Raw genomic sequence first — 23772 nt, 5'->3', positions numbered from 1 at the left:
TTAATCATTCCAAGCAAATAAACGGTTGATCTCCAATGAATGCATTACATTCCCCAATAAACTTTAGGATCTTTATAAATAAGTTTATTTATCAAAACCATGGCAAAATCACTATGAATTCAATTGTTTAAGAAATGAAAAAAAGGAAAAAAAAATTGTTTGATTGTATTTGGTTGCAATGCAAATAAATTTGCACTGATGTAAAATTATGGCAGTGCAAATGATTTGAATGTAAAATTTGACATAATTTTGTTTCAAATTTTAGTTAATTTTGTTTGATTGCCGTACAGTAAGTTAGGACACAAAGCAGAATAAAATAAAAACCAAAACAAAATAAAACAAGAATTTTCATTTTTTTTCGTTTGCACTTCCATGTATTTGTGTTAGTGCAAATAAAATTGCACAGCAATCAAATACAGTCTTAAGAAAATAGGAAATTCAAATCCGTTCCGGTTCCTCTACGTTTCAGGTCGCAGGGATAACCCTGCTAGTCCATTCATACTGGGACACGTATCTTGCATGTTTTAATCTACCGAATGTTGCAGAATACGTGAACAAGAAGACGAAAAAGTTGTTAGTTGCCATGGATGTTGGATCGAAACGTAGAAAAGGGTTCGAACAGGTCCAGTTACACCGTAGGAGAACCTAGTTGAATTTCTTCTTTTTACGATGACACTGGCGTCTGATATTTGGCTTGACTCGCAGGGATATCCCTGCTGAACCAAGCGTAGAGGATTAGGAAAGGTGCATAGGGAGAGGAGGGACGATGGAAAGGAACTGATGCCGAAAGGCGAAACCGAGTCCAGTTCAGAGAATATGAGAAGAAAACCCAAACCGAAGGAACGCTCCCGCTTTTGAAATTTGTTGTGAAGCAGAGCTCGAAAAAGTGGTACCTCTCTCTCTCTCTCTCTCATCAATCGAAAAAGGTGGTTCAATTCTCTCTCTCTGACGTTTGTCACGTTTCATCAGGTCTCTTTTCTGGCTTTCTTTGCTGCACGTTTTCTTCAGATCCCTCCCGAATTCCGATCATAGAAGACAGCCAGGTCAGTCTCCCCATCTCCCTTTCATATTCATTTTCCCAATATCTTTTAATCCGTCTCTTCTCAATAAGTTATGCTTTGGGCTTTTGGTTTTCATCGTGTACGATTTAGCTTCGATTCTTTGCTTGTCCCGGATCTGTTCTTGCTCCATGAGTTTTTGAGGTTCTGATCGAACACCCTTTGCGGTTTCGCTCGCAATTCGATCTCATTTCTTTCGTTCCCATCCGGGTATTGCTTGTTTACGCTTGATTTACCGACCCTTTGGTGCTCTACTGAGTGATCGTGGTTTTTGATCTCGAGTTGTTACAGATTCTGAATTGTAATCTAATTGGGTCGGAAATGGCCGAAGATGCCAAGGAGGATCAAGCTTCTGGAGAAAACAATTCTTTGTCTAGTGATACAAAGAAAGCGGAAAGGGAAATCAATAAGCGGCGAAGAGGGTTACTCTCTCGGGTTTGGAATGGGATCTTTCGAACACGAGCGGAGGATTTTGAGAAGAGACTGCAACATATATCTAAAGAAGAAGCTGCCGTCCTTGCAAGGATGAAAAGGAGATCCCAGAGTTGGCGGCAGACGGCGAGGAATCTTATCGTTTTCTCCATGGTGTTTGAGGTTAGACTGTTTGGCTCCTTTCAATCATCTAAATTCTGTAATTCAGATGGTCAAGAATGTATTATTTTGTCAAATGATCTATGTATCCATTCAATGCATAGATTTTGATTCAGGTTCACCTTAGAATATTGCTTATTTCATCCATTTCTCTGTCACGTTGGGCATATATTTTTATTTGATGTAAATAGGAAATTTGATTTAGTGGGCTGCGTTAGATTTTCCCATATACTCAAGAAGATATTTATGAAGAGACACATGAGAAAAGAATTGCATAAGGGCGATTAGTTTCATTACGTGCATATATAGATCTCCCTAGTCAATTAATCCCTAAAATTTATGTGATTGTATGTAGTGCTCATTTGTTCTGTTCATCTGAAGTAAAATTAAGAAAATTAGCCATTTATGCACTAGATTTGTAAGAAATACAGCAGGGAAACTGGTCAAGAGACAGTACTCCCGATTATGATCTGTGGATGTGGATGCAAATGTCAAGTTTTGACATAGACATTAGGTATTGGATATAGAAAGGTTAGAAATATGGAAGAGGCCTTCGTAAACATAGTCATAATCAGTCAGAAATGTATTTAAGCATGCGTACATGCACATGTTTTTTCATTTAAGATCATGTTGTTAAATTTAATGGAAGAAGAAACCAATATAAATTGCACAAGACATCTTTATGCACGTTTTAGAAAGATATACACATACACACTTATAACCAATCTTGTGCCCAACATCTGGAGACCAGAACATGCTTGTGGTGATAGTGTGTTTATATGTGCTTTTTAGGGGCATGCTATCCCCTGTCCTATGTACCCCCCTTTTCCTTTGTATAAAAAAAAAGTCATGGGGGTTCTTCTATGACTTGGTTGGTGCATTCCTAACTGAGATCCATTCACAAGCTTACTCTAGCTGCTATTTTGGTTGCCTTTTGAACCTAGCTAGTGCTAAATCAGAGACTTCCAATTTGTCTATCTTTAGATCCTCTATTAAGATCAACGAAGAAGGTAGAAAAAGATCTTTCTTTGGGTAATTATAAAAAGATCATTAGGGATTTCTTTGGCTGGATGACCAACAACGTGAGAATAACTAATCAATTTAGAAACATTATGCAAGAAACAGTGTTTTAAAAGGCGTGAGAGGTGTATGCCTGGAGGTGTGCCTCCAAGCGAGGCACCCCAAAATTTCCCTGAGGCGTATTCCAGATGTGTTGATGCCTCTAAGGTGTACACCTCATATGCCTTTTGCATGAAACATGCTAGAAGCGTATGCCTCATTCACATGTCATACAAAAAGACAAAACAGAAAAAAAACGAAAGAAAAAAGAAATGAAAGGAAGGGAAAGAAAAAGAAAGAAAGAAAGAAAAAGAAGAAAAATAAGAGAAAAGAAAAGGGGAAGTAAAGAGAATGGGAAAAAAAGTTTTCAACTAGTACTATGCATCTTCATTTTTCTTAATATAAAATATCTTTATTAAAAAAAGAGAAAGATGGATCCTCCTTCCTCCTCTTCATCCTCCCCCTACTCCCTCCTTATTCCCCTCCTCTTAAGGAGGCTTATGCCTCCTTGTGTACAGCAGGCTTTTCTGAACTATGCCCCATGCCTCCAAGTAGTGGAACGCCTTTTGTCACACCTCCGTGTTTTAAAACATTGGCAAGAAGAAAGGAGAACAGAGGTCAATAATGGGGAGGATGCGAGATAGCAAAACCTTTATTCGTGGAAAGTGATTGTGGAGATTTCCTGATCCTGAGGTACTGTTTATGCCACTCAGTTATAGAGTAAATGTGGACTTGGTCTGAATGGCTAGGTCGTAGGGTTCAGCATTGCACTACCATCCCTTTGGAAATCTATTGACACTATTTTTTTCCTGTTTCTCTCACCTAACCAGATACTATGTGGTGTTTGGAAATAGAGTAAGGTTTCTGGAAAGATCTATGGTGGGTGGAAATTCCTTTTGGCCAAAGATTTCCCAGCTTCTTCTTATTCTCAGTCTAGGGAGACTCCAATTGTTACTTGTGCTACCTCATATTATTTGGAACGCAGATGAGGAGGCGATAGAGTTTGTAAAAGTCTTGAAACTTATCCCTTATTGAATGACTCAAAACTCAAAGATGATTTTCATGATACTCGATGCTTCTGGAAGTGGTAACTGGTTCTACTTTGGTGACCCCAGATGCCAATTCTCCTGGTGTTTTATTATAAGGTAAAAGACATAAAACATACCCTGAGTTTTCATAAATTGACTTAAACATACCCTGGATTTTTCAAGTGGACTTAAACATACCTTCCACCGTTATGTTAAATTGTTTAAATAGAAAGACACTTCTACCCTTTGCTAAGATGTGAAAAAGGTTATCTTCTACTTTCAGACACCAACCCTGTAAACCTTCATTTAAAATTTTAAAGAATGAAGCAATTGCCACTAATGGGGCATGCCTTTCTATGCTCTCTTTAAAAGTTTAAACAACAAACTATTTACAGTGTTCTGAGAAGAGAATATCCAAAGATGATGGATTGTATTTGCTTTTTTTGTGAACTTGGATTCAATTTGTCTAAACTCTCCAAGATGATGAATTAACAGAAATTTGGTATCTCCAGAGCTCCTCCTCTATGCAGATGGTGGTTTCTACCATTTGTTTTAAAATGATAAATTTCTTTTTGTCCTTCTTTTTCTTTTCGTATTTTCTTTGGACTCTATTTTTCTTTTACAATGGCTGATTAAATCTAGCAATCTAATAGAGCTCTTCAGAGACTTGATTGAATTGAAATGACTCTTTAGGGTTACAAGAATGTAATCATGAATAAAAATGTAGGGTATAAATAAAGAAACATCAACAAATACAGCAAAAAATGTGTTTGACTTGGATCAAGATATCAATGTGGTTATGTGGTGAAGGGTGCTAGATTTTTTGTTCACCCTGCAGAAACCACAAGGAGCAGAGCAGATTTTAGCTGGGGGAAGACGTTAATTGAATAAACTATTGACTTCTAAAATTCCTTCAAATTTCAAAGCCTCATACCTTTATTCTTCAGCAACTTTAGCCCAAGAAAGAAAATGGCAAAATCTTATTAAGTTGAATTAAATAAAAAACAGATTTAGTAATTAACAAAGTTGACAAACCCACAAGAAAATATTAGAAAAACAAAGAAAAAACTTGTTAATGAAATATACTAGAAACAATTGTAGAAGAGCAAAGTTGCAACTTCCCTCAGCTCAGTATTAGCCTCACTCCCTTCCCAAGTAAGATAACACTCAATTATGTGTGTCTTAAGAAGCCAACCTGTCTCTTCTTCAACTACACAGAGCAAAGGAAAATTAAAAATAAAAGGAAAAAAAGATGAATTTCTCAAAATCACTATGATGGTGGTTTCTACAATGTGTCTATGCAGATGGTGGCTTTTTACCATTTGTTAGCCTTCGCTGTTATCAAAATCCCTATGATACTTCATCATCTAGATCTCCTCTACAAGATTAGTGTACTGAGAATAAGTTTTGAGATTTGCTGTACTCATCATTACTCCCCAGGGAGGATTGGAACAAGGGATTAATACCTCTCTAAGCTTTGCAAGCGATGACGAGGTGACCCCCAAGAAATGCTACCAAGTTCGGCAAATTGGTGTGTGTGTGGGGGGGAGAGGTTTTCTGGACTGACACCATTCAAACATTGGGGGTCAGCTATTTTCTTCCAATTCAAGTTTGATTTGCCCAAATATGCACATTGGCAAAGTGAAGGGCAAATCAGGAATTTTAAAAATTTAAATGAGTCACCTAGCGTCACATGTTAATTGTTCTTAACGTTTTAATAAGGAAGGTTTTATTTAAGTCCAGAGGGGTCAGCCCACAAGGTATATTTGAGTCAATTTGAAAAACTCAAGGTATCTTTAAGTCAATTTATGAAAACTCAAGGTATGTTTAAGTCTTTTACCCTTTATTATATTTGTCTTTACCAGCTGTTTGATAACAGCTGAAGTGGCCAAACCAGTGATTTAAAAGGCGTGCCTAGGTGCAAAAGTGAGGCACATTTTAGGGTAGGCACCTCGCTCGGGTCCTAGGCACAACACTTTCAAAAGTTGCACACCTGGTGGACTTAGGCATGCTCCTGATGCGCCTTGCGCCTTAGCCCAAGCGTGCGCCTTTTGAAAATTTTACGTTTTTTTGCTTTTTTTGAACCTAGCGGCTAGGCTGGGGGCTTCATCCCCAAACCCTGACCACACCCCTCGAGGCAAGCCCAAACAAGTCCATGTTAGGGTCTTAAATTCTTAATTTTCACACAAAAAATAATGATTTTATAATTTTAATTGCCTTTTAAGAAGATATTTTATTAAGATGAATGAATGAATAACATTCCGAGAACCCCCTATTTGCTAATGTTGTTCATTCATTCATCTTAATAAAATATCTTCTTAAAAGGCAATTAAAATTATAAAATCATTATTTTTTGTGTGAAAATTAAGAATTTAAGACCCTAACATGGACTTGTTTGGGCTTGCCTCGAAGGGAAAACATTAATTTTAAAATTTAAGTTTATATTTTTTGTTAATATTATGCTTAATTTTTTGTTTTTTTAATTTTTGGCTTTTTTTAATTTTCTGACATTTTTTAATTTTTAGCATTTTTTTGTATTATCGCGCCTTGCTTCAAAAAGGCACACACCTCACCTTGTGCCTTGTGCTTTTAAAATACTGGGCCAAACTGAAAAGTTTATTGCTTTGTCTTGTAGTGAATGGATTTTTTTATGGATCTTGTGGACTCCTTAATGGCTGAGGATGAAGTAGGGTAGATCGCTATACCCTTGAATTATTTACTTTTTAGTCATTTGATTCACCAAAATACAAAGCAATAAGTCATTCAGTTCAGCAACTTCAGCTGTTATGAAATGGCCCCTTAGACCTTAGTCCAGATGCTTCTTCTCCTCCATATAATATGCTGGGATCCAGTCTCTCCTCTTAGTCTGAAGATAGCAGGCATGAAGGTTATTACTTGTGTGATTTAATTCAACTCTTTTGGAGGATTGGATTCTCTTCCCCTACTTATGCTTCCTGTATCAGGGAGATGGCAAATTGGCTTATCATCCCTTAAGGTGAGGAGGGATCATCTAGAGTTTTACTATGAGAGGAACAAAAGAATCTTCTTAAATAGATCCATCCCCTCTCAAATCATTATTGATTTAATAAAAGTTCACATGATGCAGGTGATTCTTATGATGGATGAGTTCAGTGACTTGAAGACTTCTTTGTGGAATCTGTTGTGAGGAGCTGGCAGACCATCACATCTTCCTCCCTCTTATGCTAGTGATCATTCAGGAAAGGTTGGGCAGAACTGTGAAGATCAATTTCTAAAGTTGCTAAATTAGAAATATGGGACCCTTGTATGCTGGATCCTGGAGATGCTTTTAGAGATCACATGGGCACACCCTTCTGGTTTTCTTTGGCCTATAGAGGAGGGAAATCCAATTTTCCAGTGGGGTAAAAGTCATGGTTTTTCTTTTGGGGTTAAATTGATGCATTCTCTGAGCTTCTAGATGACCCAGCTGGAGAGTGACTCCCAGGCAGTGTTGCATAGACTCTCCTAAGTCCTAAGTGGAAGTGGAAGATGTGTCTGTGTTGGAGACATTTTGGATTCTGAGACTCCATGGCTTCTTGAGGGACACTTCTATAATCTATAGTTCTATGTAATATTTACTTTTTGTGTCCTAGCATATTTGACATAAATGAGCAGCTAATGTACAAGAGAAATGCCATTTTTTCATATAAACATTACTCAGTAACAAAGGCAACATTTTAGACACCTCTTTTTTGGGTATATAATGTTAATTAAAAAACGAACTATTTTTATAGTATACATTTTTTGATAGACATGTCTACAAGTCAGACTCTTTGGCATGTGTTGGATTCTAACTCTGGTGTCTGATGTCTGTATCCATGTCCATGCTGAGTCAGACTCCTAGGTTGTTGCTAGCTGACACATACAGAAAGCAAGGTTTTTTCCTTAGTGACAAGTGGGGAAGATCTTTCCCTCGCTGGCTCTAAGTTGTGTCCCTCCCTACTAATTTGCCAAAATCCTACGGTATGAGGTGCAGGTTTAGCCCTTGTGGTATGTTGGTCTGCCTCTTTGGGGTAATCCTAGATCCTATAATCCTAAATAGCTTCTTGTATTGTACCCATTTAGCATGAGAATGATCTATGAATGCAGGTTTCCAGTTTCTTCTGTTATGTAACCAATTTTACCATGTCTACCATTATAGATCTTAACAGAATGGGACCACTCAATGCCTTTATTTTTGGTGGTGTTGCTGGTTTTTTGGTTGGTGGTCTGTCTGTTGCATTACTTGGGCCACAAAAGCCGAAGTTTTGAAGATGTCGATCTTGTTTGAAGTCTTTAAAAAAGTCCCTAGAAATGGTCATGTCTTAGGTTTGGAGAAGCCTAAAGATAGAAGCAAAAACTTTTGTCTTTGAGGAGACAAGGTTTAAGGGTTCGGATATGTTGAAGGTTACAGAGATGAAAAGAGCTACTGTGTTTTTGTCTGTAGAAGTGATTGAATGGTTCAAAAACTGGATTGGTGGTGCGTCAACAGCAAATTGGAATCTTGTTTGAAGATTTCAAAGGTTGAGGAATGTAGAAGATTTGGGCCGAAAAGAAGGAAAACAATAAATAAAGGTACTTAGTGCTATATGAGTTTTTTGGACAAAGGGAGCTGTTGTGTTTTCCGGAACGTAAGAGAAGTTCAGGCTGGGGAGAGGTCTCAAAAACTCCTTTTTTTTAAGTATTTGCAAAAGAAGGAAAATGCTAACAGGGGGCCTATCCATCTCTCAAGATCAATGCTGTGGAAGGGGAGCCTTTGATCCTTGCTTGTGGGCTTTGGTGTAGGTAAGTTAGTGGTGATGAACAGAGGTAAAGAAATTTGGGAGGACAGATTTGTGATATCAGCTAATCAAGAAGAGAGAGATTGGATGAGAATGGGGGAAGATATCCACAGACATTTCAATTTGAAGATGGCAATCATAGTCACCTTTTATGATAGATGCAGATCTCTACTAGAGTTCACTGAGAAAATCACAGAGGTAGAAACTGAAACAGTCCATACACACGAGGGGAAAGTGATGGTCGAGAGATGGTTTTTGTTCTCAATTGCGAAAGATTTTTCCTTCATTGAAGGAGTAATTGTAAGGGTTTTGGGGTTTCTGTTCAACTTGTGGAAGAAAGAAATTCTTCTGTCAATTGCTGTTATTTGCGGGGGTGCATTTGAAAGAAGTTTTTTTGGATGGTCTTCATTTGGCTGCAATGAGGATAGTCAGGATGAAACCTGAATGTATTCCCAGGAAGCTGGAGGTATGCTTGAATAGGTTTTCCGTCAAATGTCTGGTTAGAAACCTCCATTGAAACTTCCCAGTGGAGCAATGGCTGCAGAAAGGAAGATGAAAATTTTGAAGTATCTGTTCTATTTGGCAATCCTGGGGTGGCATATTCAAATGAAGAGTATTGGAGTCAACAAAAATCAGAGACCTGTGTGGAAGAGGGTTGATGAGCGCTATTTTATCTTTAATGGAAGAGCTCGAAATGGTTCTTTCTTTTGCGTTTGGGAAAGAACTTGCACAGAGAACGTAACATCAGTTCCCAAAATAGTCTTTGGTAGCATGTCTTCAGAGGAAGCTAGAAAGACTCTTTGTGTAGGCTCAGATCAGGGTTGACTGGAGTTTGCTCTTGACCAAGATCCTACACGTGCTGCAGTTAGAGGTGATTATAATAAGAAGGTTAGAGGTGGAGCAAGAAGGAAATCAAGATCAAAGTAAGTTTTGGAGGAGAAGTCGAAGGGTCATGGCCCTAAGTGGGGGTCATCTAGGACTTTTAGTGTTGAGGTAGAGAGTGTTGAACTGGCATGAGATATTTTAAAGAGTCATGCGACAGAGGAAGCAGGTGGGCCAGACCCAAGCCATTTTGGCCTTGACATCTTGGGACCAATAAAGCAAAGGTTTCTTAAAGTCATGTGGTGACTTACTTGAGCATGTGGAGGGGGGGGGCAGGATTGAATGTCGGTAGATCTTTGGAGAGATCTATCACCGTCTACCTCAAAGACGTTAGCAGAGCCTTTGGTGTTTCAGAATCATGGTTTAATGAGAGAAAGAAGGAGAAAGGATATATTATCAAATTTGGTTATGGAAAGAAAGGTTATAAGGTTCAAAAAACATTCCTCTAGGAAGCATGAAAGTTAGGGTAGGAGGAAATGTGAAGCGTGGGATTGGGTGATAACAAGTTTTTTTGATAAAGACAGGTCAAGATACTCGAGTGACAATTTGAAGCTCAATTACTCGGAGGTGCTAAGGCTTCTTTAGGCCTTATTCAGACTTAGGATAGGGTTGCAACAATGATTGAAGAGCAGAACACAGAGGAAGATATCCAGGGCTCAGTAATAGAAGGTGGTTCTCGTTGCCATGAACCCCTTGGGGGCTTTGATCTAGAAGAGCATTTGTTTTCAGATGGGTTAATAGGAGAAACAGTGCAAAAGGGTTTGGTGGGCTTTGAGAAATCAAAAGAAAGGCGATGATTCTTTGGTAAACTTGAAAAAACCCAAGGAATCTAATGTTGGTCAGTTGATTCATGTTACAAAAGTGTTTCATTGTTTGAAGGACTAGTTGGGGATGGCCCTTGCAGAAAGTATAAGAGATTTTACAAGAGGAAGAGGATGAAGAATAGAACTAGAACACAAAGTAGTGCAAGAAACAGTATCGGTTTGTAGTCATTGGAGAAAGAGGTGGAAAAAAAAAAGAAACTGGGTCTATGTTCAGAGGTTCAAAATCTTCTTTGTTTGAGGAGGAGGCTTAGGTTGTGGAGGAAGAGAAAAATGTAGGAGAGGAGGAAAACAAGGAGGTGGTTATTGATTGATTGAGGAAAACCGAACAAAAGATGGATTTGGAAAAGATGGTGGAAACTGAAGTCCAAGTAAGCAAGGTATTAGGGCTATCTTTTTTCAGAGGGGAAGAATTTGTGAGGAAAAAAGCGTTTCTGTAACTGGAAAATAGATATATTTTGAATGGAGAAAGTTCTCAAGGGGAATTTGGGGTGGTGAAGGTTGTCAGGGTCAGTTTTAGTTTGGAGATTTTTGGGGGACTTCTTTTGGGCTTTGAGATGTTGTGGGTCTTGGTAGTGAGTTCTGTCTTTTCTTTGTAAGGTTTGGGGAAGAATTTTTCGTTTTTAAAAGGGTTTGTGGATTTCGTGTTTTGGGTTCTGAAAAATACTTCCTTCTTGTAAAAGAGTACATATCTCCTATAGATGGAAGGATGCTGAAGATGTCAAGTTTTCCATTTATTACATAATGATATTTAGGTTCCTGATTAAGTTATGAAAAATTGAAGATGAAGTTGTCCAGTTGTACAGATTTTCAAAGAAAAGAATCTTGCCCTCCATGGCAAGTGACTTTAGTTGTCCTTAAAACTTCACTCTGGCTGTCGCTAATAATAAACAAATACAGGTTGCAGGGGAATTATATTCCCACAAACACAGTTGCACTCTTTTGTCCTTGGAACCATTTCAGGTATCCTTCCTCAATTTTGTTGGTACATCATGTGTAATGTGAGTGGTAAAATGAGATTTTAAGGGGACTTTTTCATTTGGATGATCCTACCCTGGGTCAAATTCTCTGTAATCTTCATGTCCAGGTAAAATTATATGCCCATCTTTTAGGTTTCTTTGGTGTCTCCTTTTATTGTATCTTGATATTTCAGTCTTTCCAGGAATCTATGGAATCTGGAAATTGACGAGTTGTCTTCTTTTAAAGGTGTCTTAATGAAGTATTTTTCAGAGGTAAGGAGAGTGGAATTTTTTGTATGGTCCATCTTAATGTCCTTTCTTCTGAAGTCTATTCTGAAAGCTCAGCCTTCTAAATCTAGAGCTTTTGATTGAGAAGTGTGATAAGATATTTAACACTTACTGATATATTTTTGAGGAAGACAGATTGATTGTTGATTTGATGGCCCATTCCTGATTCTTGCATCATGCCGTTGGCAGAAGGGAATTGCTGAAGTGTCTTTTTAACAATTACCATGTAGTTACAGACTTGCAGCTATTTGGAATCTCTGCTTAACAACATTTGGGACTTGATGGTCCCTTCTTCATAATGTAGTTGACTTGTAATGGTCACCTTCCTTGGAAGCTTGGGGAAATTTAACACTTACTGATATGTTTTTGAGGAAGACAGATTGGCTGTTGATTTGATGGCCCATTGCTGATGCTTGCATCATGTCGTTGGCAGAAGGGAATTGCTGAAGTGTCTTTTTAACAATTACCATGTAGTTACAGGCTTGCAGCTATTTGGAATCTCTGCTTAACAATATTTGGGATTTGATGGCCCCTTCCTCATAATGTGGTTCACTTGCAATAGTCACCTTCCTTGGAAGCTTGGGGAAATTGATGTGGAGATCTTTTATGCTTGCTGTCCTCTGAAGCGTTGGGGAGCTTCAAGGGTCTTTTAGGGAAGCTCTATAGATTCTTCATTTTATTTATGTCAAATGATTTTATGGGGTTACAGCTGATATAATCATATGGAATTGGTTATATATCACTAGGTTGAGTCATATTCATTTAATATTGACCCTTGGGATCCACTTCTGAGAAATCTTGGCTTAATTTAAATTGTCAATGAATGTTTTAGGCAACTTTAACCACTCTGACATAATGAAACACTCATATATAAGGTCTATGGTTTTCCAGTCCAATTGGTATAAAGGTTGAATTGAAACTTAACTCTTGCTGATGATTTGGTGAAGTGGGAGTTATAGTTGGTATGACGCCTTGGGATATTCATAGGATGTGAATGTGTGGGGTCAATTCCCTTTCTTCTCTGCATAACATGCTTTTCATATTATATACCTACTACCTAGGGTCTCTTTGGTCTTTATTGATCCTTAAATATATTCTTCATATTTTGGTCAGAAAAAGGAATTTGTATGGCCATTACAGCAAGGGGTAAATTAGTTAAACCCTTCCTTCCTTTTATTTATCTTTGTTTGGCCTACAAAATCATGGTCCTTGTTTGATGGTGTCTGTCTACATCTATGATTCCTTTAGAGCAGGTTACTTACTGGTTTTGCATTTTGCAGGTTGTTGCAGTAGGTTATGCCATCATGGCAACGAGATCACTGGATTTAGACTGGAAGATAAGGGCACTTAAAGTTTCTCCCATGTTTCTTTTGCCTTTATTATCTTCTGTCATTTATTCAACACTTGTAAGATTCACAAGAATGTGTAAGTATCTTAACCTCTAATGCTAATTTGATTTTCCTTTTTAGTTACTATGATATTTTTGTTGTCCAAATTTAGCTCATTTTATTTTCTCCCTTCTTGTAATTACTCATTGTATCAATGCTTAGTATGCATCTTAGTTTTGCCATGCCTTCTAAAGGGTTTAATGCTTAGCATTTGGTGCTTATCCGCATACTGCATTCCATATTTTTTAGGTTTTTTATAGAAAATGGTAACTTTCATTAGATAAAAGAATTAGAATCACAAGGCTCAGCTCCTAGCTTAGTGAATCTGAGCCCCTAATGACTTTTCTCTATTACATTCAGCCCAAAATAATTCATCCCTGTTTTTCTCTTGTTTGGCTAACACATCTGCCAAACAATTAGCTGATCTTCTAACTAAAAAATACACCATTCTCTTTCAAGAGGCACCTGATCTCTGGTCTCCCTGTGATTCCAAATCTCCAAACAGTGTGTTTGTGAATTGAATGTTAGTCTTATTGTTCCTAAGGATATATGGCAGAGTAATAAGGGCGTGACTTACTGATGTAATTGAGCCTGTTTGGATTGGGAAATTTTATCATAGCAGAGATTCCAGTGCCATTACTGAATTTACTGTTACATGGCCTATTAATGATATTTTCCCTGGGACTTGATACAGTGATGGTGGAAAGTCATTAGCAGACCGTTACTGGATGAATGAAAGGTGGAGTAGTGGAGTAGATGGCCCTTGGTCAATTATGTCATTGGATTATAGGCACCAGAGATTTGGTTTTGTTTTTTCGGTGAGGGGTGAAGAAGGAACATCCAAATCCAAGAGGTGCCAAGATCAGACAATTCTTCAGCTGATTGTATGTATGCAATATACATACATACACATTGTATGTATGAGTAGAAATCACTAATTGCAGATTTAGTTGAGTTTCTTGTGAAAGGAAAGAGGGGGAAGATGAAGATTTCAGCAGTAGAGAAGAAAGGAGAAGAAGATTTCAGTAGTCGAGTTTCTTGTAAAATTAACCCTAGCCACCTACCTCTCATTCTATTTATACTTAAAGGATGAGATATTACAATGATGCCTTTAGTAGGGCGGCTACTAATATAGCTGAACAGTCACAACTTAAAAAAAACATAAACTAATGGGCCTAAAGCCCAATAACCTCCTAACTAAATAAAAAACAACTCGGACCAACTCAACACTCCCCCTCAAGGTGGGAGTAAATGTCACACATTCCCAACTTGCGTAGATCATGCTCCAGCTTGTTCTTTGCAACACCTTTTGTGAGAACATCAGCGAGCTGTAGATCAGAAGCAATGTATGGAAGACAAACTTCTCCAGAAGTTACTCTTTCTCTAATAAAATATCTATCCACTTCAATGTGCTTAGTTCGGTCATGCTGGACTGGGTTATGGGCAATGTTAATTGCTGCCTAGTTATCACAATATAGCATCATAGGTTCTTCTGCCTGTACAACAATTTCTTTTAACAGGGAACGGATCCAAAGAAGTTCTGAAACTCCATGTGCCATGGCCCTTTATTCGGCTTCAGCACTTGATCTTGCCACCACTGTTTGTTTACTCTTCCATGAGACAAGGTTACCCCCAACAAGGGTGCACACTCCTGAAGTTGATCTCCTATCATCAAGGCATCCTGCCCAATTTGCATCTGTATAAGCCTCTAGTTTCAACTGTCCATGATCAATAAACAATATGCCTCTGCCCGGGTGTCCCTTCAGATAAGCAAGAATCCTGTCAACTGCCTCCCAATGATGGACTCGTGGAGCATGCATCTATTGACTTACTACACTTACTGCATAGGAAATGTTTGGTCTTGTCATACACAAGTATAGCAGCCGACCCACAAGTCTCTGATATCTTCCAATGTCTTTTACTGGTTCACCTTTTGATGCATTGATTTTATGATTCTGATCAATAGGGGTGCTGATTGCCTTTGTTCCAAGCTTCCCTGTCTCTTGAAGAAGATCCAAGACATACTTCCTTTGAGAGATAAAAATTCCATGTTTTGATCTTGCAACTTCAATGCCTAAGAAGTATCTCAGTTCTCCAAGATCCTTAATTTCAAATTCTTTATGTATGTTCCTTTTCAGACCATCAATTTCACTCAGATCATTCCCAGTGACAACAATATTATCCACATAAACAATTAGGACTGACACCAAAGATCCCCTTCGCTTCACAAACAAGGTGTGATCGGATTGAGTTTGAGTGTAGCCAAAAGCAATTAAGGCCTTTCTAAATCTGTCAAACCATGCTTTGGGAGATTGTTTCAAGCCATAAAGTGACTTCTTAAGCCTGCATACTTTTTCCTTTTCAGTATCATTGTAAAAGCCAGCAGGAAGATCCATATACACTTCTTCTTGCAGATCCCTATTTAGGAAAGCATTCTTCACATCAAGTTGAAGCAAGGGCCAAGAGTATGAGGCAACAAGAGAAAGAAGTATCCGAATAGAGGTCATCTTTGCAACTGGTGCAAAGGTCTCTAATTAATCAATGCCATAGGTCTGTGTGTACCCTTTTGCAACAAGTCTTGCCTTGCAACAAGTCTTGCCTTCTGGTAGATCCACAATATCCCATGTCTGATTCTTAATCAAAGCTGCCATCTCTTCCTGCATAACTGTCTTCCATTCAGGTTTGGAGAGAGCCTTACTAACACTCTTGGGTATAGACACTGAATCAAGAGAGGAAAGAAAAGCACGGTAGGAAGGAGAAAGTCCACTGTAGGATAAGTACTGTGAAATACAATGAGCAGTACACTTTCTCTTCCCTTTTCTGAGAGCAATAGGGAGATCAAGGTTATCTGTAACAGTGTTAGTAGGATCAATGGGAACTGAAACAGTAGTGGGACCAAGAGGAATACTTGAATCCATGTCAGCCGAATCTAGAGTCTCCAAGGAATCGATAGGAAGTGATGTGAGTTCTGCTGTAGTGGAATCAACCTCCTTGTGAAGTCTCTGTCGTAAGTAATGCTGAGAAGCAGAACGCAAAGGAGGTGGCAAGGTAGGTGACATAGGGTGGTGGTCAAGCACAGGAGTAGACACAGGGACTGGAACTGGGAGAGGAATAGACTGTTGACTCACTTCTCCAAAACACTCCCCCTGAGAAGGATTCTTTGAGAAGAAGTACGTGGATTCAAAAAAGGTGACATCCATGGTAACATACCGGTTCCTAGAGACTGGATCATAGCAACAATACCTTTTCTGATTCTCTGCATATCCAAGGAAGACACACTTCTTTGCCTTGGGATCAAGCTTCGAGCGGTGAGGACCAAGGATATGTGCAACACACCCAAACACCCTGAGAGGAATATGAAACATCTCCCCCTGAGGAAAAAGGAGACTGAATGGAGTGTTGAAACCAAGTATACGAGAGGGAACCCTATTAATCATATATACTGTTGTGAGAACTGCATCACCCCAAAATCGAACTGGAATTGTAGATGTGATCATCATGCTTCTTGCAATCTCAACAATGTGTCTGTTCTTCTTTTCTGCAATACCATTCTACTGTGGACTGTAGGGACAACTGCTCTAATGGACAACACTATATTCTAACAGATATGAGGCAAGGTGTCTTTCAAAATATTCCTTGGCATTGTCGGATGTGAACACCTTTATTCTTGTTCCAAACCGTGTTAGTACCATTTGGTGAAATTGCCTCACCAAGGATGGTACTTCATCGCGGGATCTCATCATGTAATTCCAAGAGTATCGTGAGAAATCATCCACAAATAAGAGAAAATAGCGATAGCCTCCCATAGAAGGAACATAGTAAGGGCCCCACACATCCGAATGAATAACATCAAAAGAAGAACATCTTTTAATATTAGGTTTAAATGAATGTCTACAATGCTTTCCAAGTTGACAACCTTCACACTCCAGACTTGACAAACTAATAGACTCAAAAAGTTTTGGAAACAAAAAACTCAAAGAAGAAAAAGGTAAATGGCCCAAACGATTATGCCAAAGCATAATTTGGCCCACAGGCCCTGACTCACTATCCCTGTTGACACGATGACTCTGATGAGGAGGAAGTACATCCAGGAGGTAGATTCCATTCACTTCACGACCACTCCCAATCGTCTTCTTTGAATCCAGATCTTGCAAAATACAATGACTAGGAGAAATAATTACTGAACAGTTCAGGTTCTTAGTCAAACTACTAACAGATAATAAATTAGTGCTCAATCTGGGAACATGAAGGACAGAGGGTAGAGAAATAGAATCACTAATCTTGACAGATCCCTTCCTAGCAATGGAGACCCTATCTCTGCCAAAACAGAGCTGGTAAGTTGAAAAAATAGTAGAGCTCTGGGTCATGTGCTTTGAGGCTCCAGAATCTATAATCCAAGGAGGTCCCTCCTTACCTGAAGTAGAAACATAATTTGCAGTGACGTGTGAACTACCTGTGTGAGCAAAGGAAGTAGAGTGGACTCCACCAGTGCCACCTGTACCTTGCTGTTCGCTTGCAGTTGAACTGGAACTGGTTGTATCCCGCTGGTTCAGAAGTAGCCCATACCTCTCAAGTTCGGCCCTTGCTGCAGCAGCTGCAACAGACTCTAGAGCAGCTGTAGTAGGAGGGGCCGGAATGTCACCAGTAATTGCCATGTGTGCATTTCCCTTCTTATTTTTCAATCTAGTCGACACAAGATGTGGGTGAAGCTTCCAGCAAGTATCTCTTGTGTGTTTAGGCTTCTTACAGTAGTCACAGATCAAATCTCTTTTATCTTCCTTCTTGATTTCACTGCCACCTTGATCTCCACTTTGATTAGGTTTCACAGCACTTACCATGGCAGACTGATAAGGAATAAGGTTTTTCATCATCACATCTCTCCTGCACTCCTCCCCTGACACAAAGGCATATGCCTGGGAGAGAGTAACATTGTCCCTGGAAAGAAGGTGTTGTCGTGCAATATCATACTCAGGATTAAGGCTAGCAAGAAACTCAAACACCCTATACTTCTCTAGATGTTTCTGATAGGTAGCTGCATCCTTAGTGGTTTCCCAAGCAGATGTCTCTAAATGGTCAATCTCCTGCCACAGGGTTTTAAGGGCTGAAAAATAGGCTGCAACAGATCTATCTCCTTGCCTTGTAGAAATAATCTGATTTCTCAACTGATAAGCCCTAGCAACATTCTCCCTCTGTGAATAGGTTTCTGCAACCCCATCCCATATTTCCTTAGTTGTATTTGCCCATAAAAAATTTTTACTTATATGGGGCAACATGGAATTACACAACCAAGTCATCACCATATAATTCTCCTGTACCCACCGGGAGTTGCTAGTTTCGGGTTTCACCTCTTCACCAGTGATATACCCTAATTTCCCACGAGCACCAATGTCCATCTTTGCAAATTGTGACCATTCTAAGTAATTTGCACCATCCAACCTAACTGTAGTAATGGTCCCAGCCCCAAAAGGGTCTCCAGCACCTCCTCCCACTGATCCCATTTCACTCCCGGGCTTATTTTCAACTCCGTGGCCCTCCATGCTTTTCAAAAAATGTAAAGAAAATAATTGAAATTTGCAACAAGATCAAACAAAACACTTTTTGGAACCAACAACACCTTTCTGGTGTCCTAGACTTTCTTCCTACAAAAGATTCATTTTTTGTGGGACGGGAGAAGAGAGTGAAGAGGCAGCCGCTCTCTCTAGAAGCCTCCAAATCAGGCAGGACTTGAATCGCCCCTAGGTCAAAATTGAAGAGTTCAACAAAAATAGGACTCTTCCCCTTTCTCCAATTTTTCCTGATTTTGATGAGAAACCCTAGACCAGCTACAAGGCACACAGATCCACCAAAAAAAATCCAAAAACTGGGCTTACCTGAGAGCTTCGATCAACCTCTTAAATCACCATGCAGTCGGCCGATCTAGGGCTGCATGAGAGAACAACTTCAAGGAACCTTCAGTCCGCTCTGATACCAAGTAGAAATCACTAATTGCAGATTTAGTCGAGTTTCTTGTGAAAGGAAAGAGGGGGAAGATGAAGATTTCAGCAGTAGAGAAGAAAGGAGAAGAAGAAAAGAATAGGAAGTCAACCAGGATTGTAAAATTAACCCTAGCCGCCTACCTCTCATTATATTTATACTTAACTTAAAGGATGAGATATTACAAGGATGCCCTTAGTAGGGCGGCTACTAATATAGCTGAACAGTCACAACTTAAAAAAAAACATAAACTAATGGGCCTAAAGCCCAACAACTTCCTAACTAAATAAAAAACAACTCGGACCAACTCAACAATATGCAATGTGTCCAGTAGATCGGAAACTTGGCTCCTTCACCAGAATCTGAAACAACAAAACCCATAAATCAGAAAAAGGGAAAAAGACCCTGAAGATGAGAAAGCATCGTCTAGCCACCTCTCCTCATCGAGGAGGAAATTATCCATCCTTCCTGGAGAAGGCAAGCTTAAGAGAGCTTGCAGAGTGTTCTAGTCTTCTAGACCATTGTTTATGTGCTTGCAGTGATGGATGCGCTGGGGAACATCATCTTTGTCCAGCAAGGTGCCAACCAGCTGGTTGGTAAGGTCTCCTGCTGGTTGTAGTGGAGACTTGGGATCGAATCCTGCCTGCACCTGGGTTGGGGGATGGGCTCCCCCCCCGTTGTGTAGCCCTTCACAAGATATCAAAAAAAAAAACATCCATCTTTGTCCAGAGTTTTGGAGGCATGAGAGGATTTTAGACAGCTTGTAACTGGGTCTTTGGTTTTAGGATCCTTCTCAATCTCCAGAGTAGTTGATCTTCTCTAGCTGTGAGAAAACCAGTTGGTTTTTGGAAGAGATAATTAAATCCATTTCACCTGGAGATGAAGGGATGAAAGGGGCAGCAAACAAGAAATAAGAGATGATAACTAGGGTTTGTACAGGAGAAAGAGAGCAGAGATGAGGGGTGTGTGTGTGTGGGTTTGTCTAATGTCCCACATACCCAAACAAAGTATATTCTATACTAATGAGTTACAATAGGTGAGAAAGGGCCATTGTGCCCTCCCTTCTATAGTTTAAGAAAGAAATAAAGGACTATACTCATATGGTACATAGGATACACAATAAAAAGGTACTCCCAGATAAGAAAAACATGAAATCAGCCCTTCTCACAACAGAGATAGCAAGAGACTAATAAACAAGAGTGAATGAAAGAGTACGGAAGGGAAATAAACTTTTCAGTCTGGTTGCAGCTGCCACTTGAACTAGAGTTCTTCAATTGTTCTGTATTTTTCTGTAATTTTTTATATGCTTTTTTTTTCAGTTTAAATTTTTTTCAGTCAGTTTAGATCGGATCAGAACAGATCCAATCTGATCCATTTGCATTAAAACAAATTGGATTGGGTTCTGTTTCTATTGGATTCAGATCAGATTGGATCCGGATTGTTTATAATCGATTCATATGGATTGGATCGAATTGGATCAGTACCTGGTCTACTGACCACCCTACCCACTGCCTAAATATATTACACATAAAAATTAATAAAATCCAATTGACTATTTGTCTCCTGTATTATTGTAATTTCAATGCAATGGAAAACCACAAGGAAATAATTCCATTCCAGGTGGCATCAGAACTAGAGCTTGCTGTTGGTTTTTCTTTATCCATTTTTCCTAGAGCATAAATACTAAATTTTTATGCAGTCACGTTGATGCGATGATGTTTTATGTTTAACATCACACATTTCCTTTGAAGTTTTAATAATTATATATATGCCCCTTTTGAATTATTAGCTATTCGGTTTGGTGGAAAGATGTAGGGCATCTGGTGTTTAAAAATGCATCTAGTTTCTTGTTAGAAAACATTTATCATGTTTTTTTTTGCAAAATTCCATATACGGGGACTTCTCTTCCTGGGATTGGATGTGTCATTTGATCTGTTTTGTGAAATTCTTGCTTTGTCCATGGGGACATTAGTTACTTGGTTGTATGGCATTCTGATTGAGACATGAGACAATCAGAACCTTATATTTCATCCATGCATCTCTGCAGGTGAGAGGAAGGACCAGAAAACCCTTGAAAGGCTGCGTGCTGAAAGGCAAGCAAAAATTGATGAACTGAAGGAGAGGACAAACTATTACACAACACAGCAGCTTATTCAGGTGATGAATGGAATCACTTAGCTATACATCATTCCATCTATTGTAGTGTTCTATTTGTGTTAATATTTTATTGCAGATGAACTAGTAGTTGGAAAATGCATGAACTCATAGTATCTGTGTAGGGTGCTCACTGTAAGCCATTGTCAGTGCAGAGATATGACCCTGATCCAGCAGCAAAAGCAGCAGCTGCTACTGTTCTTGCATCTAAATTGGGTGCAGATTCGGGCTTGAAGGTGTATGTTGAGGATGAGTTCAACCTGAAAGCTGCACCAGGAGACAGCAATGATGTTGAGCTTGTGCAATCTAGTGGGCTTCGAAACCGGAAAAAAACTGATGTCAAATTTGGCAGTGCAGAGAGCACAATGATGACTCAACCAATTGATGAAACACTGCATGATTTTGGGCAGAATCAGATGGTTGTTGAACACCATCTAAGATCAACTGCCTATGATGGAGGATGGGTTGCTCGTATTGCAGCATTGCTTGTTGGCGAGGATCCAACACAATCTTATGCACTTATATGTGGAAACTGCCATATGCACAATGGTGAGCGGTAAACTCTTCTCGTGTTCAACTACTTGGTGGTTATAAAGATATGTTATGTGTTTGATGATCACCAGTAGACCTGTTCATGGATCGGTCAGGCCAAGTTTGGGCCAGGCTTTGCATCTTTATTAACAGAAAATGTCCAGGCCCAGCCCTTATATGAAGCCTGAAGCCTCGTCTGGACATAAGAAGTCTTACCTATGGTGTAATTTATTATTGGGCCAGGCTTGGGCTCAAGCTAGGCTTATTTAAGAAAGCCCAAGCCCACGTGCCTAAAATTTTGTCCAAGCCCAATAAAGAATGGGCTGGGCTGGGCGAGCCCATTGCACTACCCGGCCCATGAACAGGTCTAATCAGCAGCATAGTTCTCAAGATGGAAAATTTTATTAGACATTCTTTGATGATCCATGTGAAACACATGTTTCTTTCAGAAGACCCTCCAAGGGAAGAATGTAGAACCGATCCAATGAACCTTTGTTTGTTTTGGTGCAGGGCTGGCCAGGAAGGAAGATTTCGCATACATAACTTACTACTGCCCACATTGCCATGCACTTAACAGGTCAGGGCAACTCATAGAGCATGGTTCCGGTTCCACCAACGCAAGCCTCCCAACGACCCCAACCACTCGTGATGTGATTAATAGCCTCACTAGTGCCATGACAGACAGCGAACTCCCAACTAACGATCAGATAATGGCTGCTGCTGCTGCACAGACGGCAGGAAGTGAAGTAAACGCATCTGGGGTTGATTAAAGACTTATTTCTGTACAATTGCTTATGGAAGGAACTTTTCTTTACTCTATACCTCATCTTTCGTTGTGGTACAAAAGTGTCTTGTGGTAGGAGTGGAGAAGCTTTTGTTTTTCAACTGTGAGAGCCCCTTCAACGACATCTTACACCATATTCTATACATACCCGATTGTCATTTTGTTTGGTCTTTTTTTTTTGGGTTTTCTTTTGAGGCGGTGAGTTATCTCTGTAGGATGAATTACCCTTATTTTTTATTGCTTTTTATTTTTTAGTGAAAATACCTAAAGAAGCATGATGCAAAATATATTTTTTAAGGATAGTTTTCATATAATTTTGCTTTGGAGGTTTTTTTTTCTCTCCAAAAGATTTGCTTGGAGGGCAAAAGCCAGAAGGCAACGCACACGCACAAGTAACTCCGTTTCTATTTTCTACAATAGTAACTTTTGTTAACTCCAACTTTGTAAAAACATATATAGGTAACTTCGCTTGTAATTTCTTCGTAGTTATTAACAATATGTTTGGTAAAAGTCTATTGTGATCCCAATCTGATGTTCAATCTGAAGTACTTCAAACCGAGGGTACAGTCAGATAGTCTTGCCAATTGGACAAGGCCGAGGTGGAAGGATGGAGCCGCACATTGAGATCTGCAACCAGGAGAAAGGTTAGAGACCCAATGAATTGTTCCCTGGGTAGATACTCCGACATTTAAGTTGGCAGGGTAGAGAAGGATGCAGCTAGGATGAACAGGTTGAAATAGCGTTGGTCCAAGCCTAAGAGATGGTCTAAAGATGTATTCAAAGAGTGTAGTTCCCAAAGCCCTTTACCTCGAGCGGGGAATACCTATTTATAGTTGGGTGTTCATGCCCCAGATGGATAGGGCTCTCGAGGTTGTTGAGATGAGGGTATCCGTTGAGGTCTTTGAGAAGTTTCCTTTTCTCCGATGAAGTTTGCTCCCTTGTCCGTGTGGGACACTCTTTAGTCGTGCTCTTTTGCTATGCATGGCGTTGATGTGGCTTGAGAGGGGAGCAGTCGTGGAGATAGCTATGTGGCATCCTTGGCCAGTTCAACCATCACCCGAACACCACCCCCTTAGTTCCAAAGTCGATGAGTGTAGTGCTCGATCGTGGCTGGGCGTGGAAGAGTTCAAGGATCCTCGGTTGAGGAATACTAGTTTCTTCGAGTTGATTAGCTCAGGGTAAGACAGGTTTGCTGGGCAGACTGATTGGTTCAATGCTCATGTCATTTTCATTATGGGTCAACAAACGTGCCGTTTCGTCTTCCGATGTCACGTTCGTGCAAAGTGCAACGTTTAATCGGCATTGTTGATTTGAGCAAAACTGGATTGTTGGTCCTCCCTATATAAAAGGGGAGGTGGCAAGCCATTTTTACTTTGTCATTTTGATGAGCGATCATAGGAGCTTGGCGAGAGTTAGTCCTCGGTCGGTGCTTTAGGTGTTTTGCGGTGTAACTCTTTGGTAAGATGTCTTCATCTTCC

The 23772-nt window shown here is 39.5% G+C and overlaps 1 protein-coding gene across 1 annotated transcript; it reads left to right on the top strand.

The window, feature by feature from the left end:
• Positions 1-712: 712 nt before the first annotated feature.
• Positions 713-22579, top strand: LOC104593387 (uncharacterized protein At2g24330-like). The gene is made up of 7 exons (XM_010253168.3): positions 713-889; positions 970-1043; positions 1350-1652; positions 12745-12889; positions 20873-20982; positions 21135-21528; positions 22021-22579. The coding sequence occupies exons 3-7, from the start codon at positions 1380-1382 to the stop codon at positions 22278-22280; spliced, it is 1182 nt and encodes a 393-aa protein (XP_010251470.1). The 5' UTR covers positions 713-889; positions 970-1043; positions 1350-1379; the 3' UTR covers positions 22281-22579.
• The last annotated feature ends 1193 nt before the right edge of the window (positions 22580-23772 follow it).

Source organism: Nelumbo nucifera, chromosome 7 (genome assembly GCF_055504915.1).
Source record: "Nelumbo nucifera cultivar China Antique chromosome 7, China Antique-T2T, whole genome shotgun sequence".
Lineage (NCBI taxonomy): Eukaryota > Viridiplantae > Streptophyta > Magnoliopsida > Proteales > Nelumbonaceae > Nelumbo > Nelumbo nucifera.
The sequence above is the reverse complement of the archived record's forward strand: the minus strand, read 5'-3'. Positions and strand labels throughout refer to the sequence as shown.

Bases quoted from the DNA above. Each gene is read 5' to 3' on its own strand.
- LOC104593387 (XM_010253168.3), top strand. From the start codon at position 1,380: ATGGCCGAAGATGCCAAGGAGGATCAAGCTTCTGGAGAAAACAATTCT. The intron at 1,653-12,744 runs GTTAGACTGTTT...TGCATTTTGCAG, and splicing joins TTTTCTCCATGGTGTTTGAG to GTTGTTGCAGTAGGTTATGC. The intron at 20,983-21,134 runs GTGATGAATGGA...TTGTCAGTGCAG, and splicing joins CAACACAGCAGCTTATTCAG to AGATATGACCCTGATCCAGC.